The 5,564-nt window shown below is 64.7% G+C and overlaps 1 protein-coding gene across 2 annotated transcripts; it reads left to right on the top strand.

Moving 5' to 3' along the window:
- On the top strand, positions 1–5,049 carry Entpd2 (ectonucleoside triphosphate diphosphohydrolase 2). 2 transcript variants are annotated; one of them, XM_005408572.2, is made up of 9 exons: positions 1–185; positions 1,277–1,394; positions 1,883–2,033; positions 2,180–2,339; positions 2,423–2,650; positions 3,030–3,284; positions 3,366–3,485; positions 4,239–4,373; positions 4,454–5,049. In XM_005408572.2, exons 1-9 carry the CDS (start codon positions 69–71, stop codon positions 4,655–4,657), a joined length of 1,488 nt encoding a protein of 495 aa, XP_005408629.1. In that variant the 5' UTR covers positions 1–68; the 3' UTR covers positions 4,658–5,049. The 2 variants fall into 2 exon arrangements, with proteins under 2 accessions (XP_005408629.1, XP_005408631.1); XM_005408574.2 differs by lacking the exon at positions 2,423–2,650.
- Positions 5,050–5,564: the final 515 nt, after the last annotated feature.

Genomic DNA, 5,564 nt, shown 5'->3' with positions numbered 1-5,564 from the left:
CCTCCCGGGCTCCTGTCCCACCACCGCCGCCCGGCTCCGGGTCCCTGCCGCTTCCTCCGCGCCCGCCGATGGCCGGGAAGACGCTGTCGTTCCTACCGCCGCTGCTGTTGGCCACGGCGGGCCTCACCGGCCTCCTGCTCCTCTGCGTCCCCACCCGCGACGTCCGGGAGCCGCCCGCCCTCAAGGTGCACGCCCGGCCCGGCTTGACCCGGGACCGAGCCCGGGGCCACCGCTGCGTCCGGCCGGTTGCGGATCTCGGGTCCCGCAGGCCCTGGGCCGGCAGCGGCGCGTTCGGGGCGACGTGGAACCGGAGGTCGAGGTCGTGGGGTCTCCCGGCCCACGGAGGCCACCATCGAGGCTCATCCTCACCCCGGGGCGCGGCCAGGCCACCCCGCCCAGCCGGGGCCGCGGCAGCACTCTGCGCCGCCCGGACCGTTAGAGGCGCAGGGGCCTGGGTTCGCCAGTTGTGAGGCGGCAGCGCGGAAGAACTGGGACCCCAGGCCCCGGTGCCCCTGACCGTGTGGGCGCTGTCCGTAGCGAGCTTGGCGGTGACCCTGCCTCGTCCCTCCCCCCACGCAGGTCGATTTGCACGGGGCCCCTTAACCCTTAGTGTGCTGGGCTGGATGTAGGGGATGTGGAGATCCGAGCCCTGTGAACTCCAGGATGGGGACCCTGGGGGCAGGATCTGGGCCTTCATGGGCTCCGGCAGAGTTCCCTGGTGGAGGACAGAGCAGCCTTTCCTGGCCAGAACGAGCACCCAGCCGGGTGGTCTTCATTCTAGGCCCTTGAGGAGGTCCTGGAAAGAGCCACCGGACACCCAAGCTGAGCTCACCCAGCTTGTGAAGAGGTTCACACAGCACCAAACTCTCCCTGCCCTGGCTTTGACGCCCAGAGAGGGTGGTGGGTTGGAGGCCCACACACAGCCTCCAAAGCCTCCCCAGGTCGGGCTAAGGTCAGGGCAGGTGTGGGCAGAGGAGGAAGAGTGGGTTCCTCCTGGGAGTGCCAGGGCAAAGTTCCAGACCTAGTCCTCCTGGGCACCTCTGACCTTGGCACAGCCCCTCAGGTGCCCTGGCAAGTAGCCCTCCCACAGCCTGGCATGCTGGCTTGAGTAGAGGGGAGACGATCGCCAGGGGGTCCTGGTTACCTGCACCCACATCACCAAGCCATTACCAGGCTGCTCTTGGCATTCTCTGAGCTTTGGCATGTGAGAGGGTACAGAGCTGGGGGAGCTAAAGGGCCCCAGGCCCCTCTGGCTGACGCCCTACCCCACCCCTAGTATGGCATCGTGCTGGACGCTGGCTCTTCACACACATCCATGTTTATCTACAAGTGGCCAACGGACAAGGAGAATGACACAGGCATTGTGGGCCAGCACAGCTCCTGCGACGTTCAGGGTAAGGCCGCTTCCAAGTCCTGGACACCTGCTCCCTGTAGGGTCTCTGTCCTGCAGCTCTGCTTGAGGCTGGGTGGTGCCCACTCCAAGCAGGAGTTGCAGACGGAGATGCTGGGCCCTGGGCCTGGGGGACGGGGGCAGTTTATGTTCTAGAAAGGAAACTGCGGGCAGAGAGGAAGGGCTGAGCCTTGCCGGCCCAAGCCTCACCTCTGTGCCCCAGTGGAACAGGAGGGGTTTGGCGGGCACATCCAGACAGGTCCCCTGGGAGGCTAGGCTGCATTGACAAATGCCCAGTGCTTTGTGCTGGCACCTGTGCCCACACCCGCCCAGCAGGCGGCAGCCTCAAAGCCTGGGTGGTACCTGGGTCCTTTTGTCTGTGAACAGGGTGTCTCTGGGGCTGAAGCTGGGAGGTGTGTCCAAGCTGGTTGAGAGCCTTCAGCCTGCCTGGGGCCTGTCACTGGGCCTGGGTCGTCTCTCTCCACTCTCTAGGTGGGGGTATCTCCAGCTATGCAGATGACCCTTCCAAGGCGGGACAGAGCCTGGTGGAGTGCCTGGAACAGGCAATGCAGGATGTGCCCACAGAGAGACATGCTGGCACGCCCCTGTACCTGGGTGCCACGGCAGGCATGCGCCTGTTGAAGTAAGTTTCCACGGCCTTGTCCTGGGCTCTGAATGCCCTTGGTACCAGCTTTGGGCGGGAACTCCTCATTCGGTAGATCCTGAGACCCCCAAATCAGATCACAGCTTCCTGTGGAGAAGGCCCCTCAGAGTTGTCCTGTCCCACAGCCTAACCCATCCAGAGGCTGCAGCCAGTGTCCTGGCTGCAGTGACACAGACGTTGACCCAGTACCCCTTCGACTTTCGGGGGGCACGCATCCTGTCGGGCCAGGATGAGGGCGTGTTTGGCTGGGTGACTGCCAACTATCTGCTGGAGAACTTCATCAAGGTGGGCTTGGCAGCTGCCCCAGGGTGCCAGGGAGCCAGGGCACAGGCCCCCGGTCCTGGCTGACCCATCTCCACTTTTCACAGTATGGCTGGGTGGGCCGGTGGTTCCGGCCAAGGAAGGGGACCCTGGGGGCCATGGACCTGGGAGGGGCATCCACCCAGATCACCTTCGAGATGACTAAGCCCGCTGAGGATCCAGCCAACGAGGTCCACCTTCGGCTCTATGGCCAGCACTACCGTGTCTACACCCACAGCTTCCTCTGCTACGGCCGAGACCAGGTCCTTCAGAGGCTGCTGGCTAGTGCCCTTCAGGTGCCTCTCCACCCCAGGGCACCCCCACTGCACTGTGCCCTAGGGCAAGGAGGGAGTGAAGAGGGACAGGCTGAGGGCCCCAGAGCAGAGCTTGGCTTCTGCTGGAAGGGTAGGAGGGTAGAGACCAGCATTCAGAGAATCTGGTGGCCAGGGCCCTGGAGAGAGGAGGGCCACAGACAATCTCAGAGGGCCTCAGATGCTTGGCCAAGGGACTGGATTTTTGTCCAGTAGGCAATGGAGAGCCATAGATCACTCATGAGCACAAAAATGGTACTGTCCAAATTGGACTAGAGAATTCGTCAGTCTGGCCTTCTGGGGAGGAGGGACAAGTAGTGCTGGGAGTTGGGGTGCCACCCACATTCTGATTCTCTCTGCCCAGACCCAGCACTCCCACCCTTGCTGGCCACAGGGCTACTCCACCCAGGTGCTGCTAGGGAGTGTGTACCAGTCACCCTGTACTCAGGCACAGCGGCCCCGGGCCTTCAACAGCAGCACCAGGATCACGGTGTCGGGTACCAGTGACCCTGCACGCTGCCGCAGCCTTGTCTCAGGGCTCTTCAACTCCTCCTCCTGCCCTTTCTCCCGATGCTCCTTTGACGGGGTCTTCCAGCCCCCAGTGGCTGGAAACTTCATCGTGAGTCCAGGCCCAAGAGTGGGAGCGGGTGTGGGCTGGGAAGTGCCTAGTGCCAGCAGCGGGTAACTGTGGCCCCTGCAGGCTTTCTCTGCCTTCTATTACACTGTGGACTTTATGAGGACCGTCATGGGGCTGCCCACGGCCACTCTGAAGCAGCTGGATGCAGCCGCAGTGACCACCTGCAACCAGACATGGGCCGAGGTGAGACTGCACCACCTCCTCAGGCCCCGGGGGCGCCTGGCAGCATCCTCACACCTGTCCAGTCCTGCGGGACCCAGGCCTCTCAGCATGCTCTTTGGTTGGGGCACCATGCTAGACTCCAGAAGTAGGGGCTGTATTGTGTGGAGAAGTGTAGGCCTGAGGCTGCCCTGCCAACAACGGAGACCAGCATGAACTCTTGTGCAGAGATGTGGCTGTGACCAAGTGGGGAGAGTGGGGGTTGTGGCAGAGGGCTCAGGCACCCAGAGGTAGAGCCGCCAGGCTTTTGGGGGGCAGGAGGTGAAGGCTGCCCCAGCCTAGGCTCACGGCTCCTGCCCCTGGGCCACCGGTGCCAAGTAAGAAAGGCGGGGTGCTTGGCGCCTGAGTGTGTGGCGCCCACGCGACCCTCAGGGAGGCATATGACGCCCCGTGGCACCTCTCAGGGGATGGGTAAGGAAGAGGCGGCAAGAGAGGCAGTGGAGGCCGCGCTCAGCCTGGAGCTCCTGTTTCCCTGGCCTCTGCCCCTCGGGCGTCGCCTCCCTGCCCCCCTGGAGCCTAGTCCGGTGCTGGCTGGGGAAGGATCTCTCTGCCGTCCCTCCAGCCCGTTCGTCCCTGAGGGCTGTGCTGTCTTCCTGTGCCTCCTCAGCGCGGTCTTGCGGTGCGCTTCCTTCCGGGGCGCGGTGGGGAGGATACAGCATCCCGCCCGGTCTCCTCTCGCCGGGGTCCCAGCCCAATGATCTCCCTTCTGCGTTCCAGCTGCAGGCTCGGGCGCCACAGCAGAAGGCCCGCCTGGCCGACTACTGCGCCGGGGCCATGTTCGTGCACCAGCTGCTGAGCCAAGGCTACGGCTTTGATGAGCGCACTTTCAGTGGCGTGACCTTCCAGAAGAAGGTGGGTGGGGCTGTGCTGGGGGCTGTGCTGGGGGCGGGGTCTGGGCTTCCGGGAGGCTGAAGCCACGCCCCCACTCTCAGGCAGCGGACACGGCAGTGGGCTGGGCGCTGGGCTACATGCTGAACCTCACCAACATGATCCCCGCCGACCCGCCGGGGCTGCGCAAGGGCACCGCCTTCAGCTCCTGGGTGGCCCTTCTGCTGCTCTTCGCCGCCTTGCTCCTGGCCGCGCTCGTCCTGCTGCTGCGCCGAGCGCGCTCTGCCAAGGCGCAGAACGTCATCTAGGGGTGCGGGGGCTGCCCTGGACCCCAACCGCAGCACCTCCCTCCGCAGTTCCCCGCCCCAGCACCCCTGGGGGTCGCGCAACTCAGACTCTGCCACCCACACCCACAGAGGTCTTGTGTGGGGCAAAGGAGACCCGCACCCCCTTTCAACCCCCCGGTTCCCCCAGCCCCGGCAGCCAGGCTTCACCTTAACGCTTCTCCCTTTGAGGTGAGGGCCCCTCAGCCTGACTCAGAGCAGCGTCTCCAAGGAACAGGCCCTTTATGGGTCATCAGGGCCCTCGAGCGCCCTCCGTGGAGTCCGGGCCTGTCCTGGGGAGGGCCGGAGCCCACGGCAGGGAGCCAGCCCAGCGCCTTCGTGTAAACATTTTGTAATAAAAGGTTTTTCCTAGAGCAGCGAAGGCTGTTCACAGGGTGGGGCGAGTGTCGTTGCCTGACCTCCCTCCGTGCAGCTGTGTTGGAACGCAGGCTTGCCCAGTCCCCTGGGTGGACACAGCTCTTCCAGCGTCCTTCCTGCCTGGGCCGGACCCGAGCAGTGTGGGGCTCCCTCGCTGGGGGTACGAGGTTGTTCCTGAGTCCCTGAGCCTCCTTCAGCCCGAAGAGCCCCCACAAACTGCTGCCCCAGATCCGCGTCAGTGACCCAGGCGGGATGGAGGCTGCTTCAGCCGGGCTAGAAGAGGGTGGGCTCCGCGAGGTGTGAGGAAGGCCGGCCTTCAGGAGAGGTATGGGCCGGAGGTGACCCCCGCAGAGGCCCAGCTGCCAAGGGCACCTCGACACCTTGCCCTGCTCCCCTGGGCGCTGAGTTGGCATCCTGCGCTTGTTTTCTCCAGGGCGGGAAGGCGGAGTCCTGATGACTTCCTTCCCTTGCTGGGAATGCGCTCAGGCTCTCGTGTGGTCACTGCCCTGTGTGT

Source organism: Chinchilla lanigera, unplaced genomic scaffold, assembly GCF_000276665.1.
Source record: "Chinchilla lanigera isolate Chin_1 unplaced genomic scaffold, ChiLan1.0 scaffold00112, whole genome shotgun sequence".
Taxonomy (NCBI): Eukaryota; Metazoa; Chordata; class Mammalia; order Rodentia; family Chinchillidae; genus Chinchilla; species Chinchilla lanigera.
The sequence above is the reverse complement of the archived record's forward strand: the minus strand, read 5'-3'. Positions and strand labels throughout refer to the sequence as shown.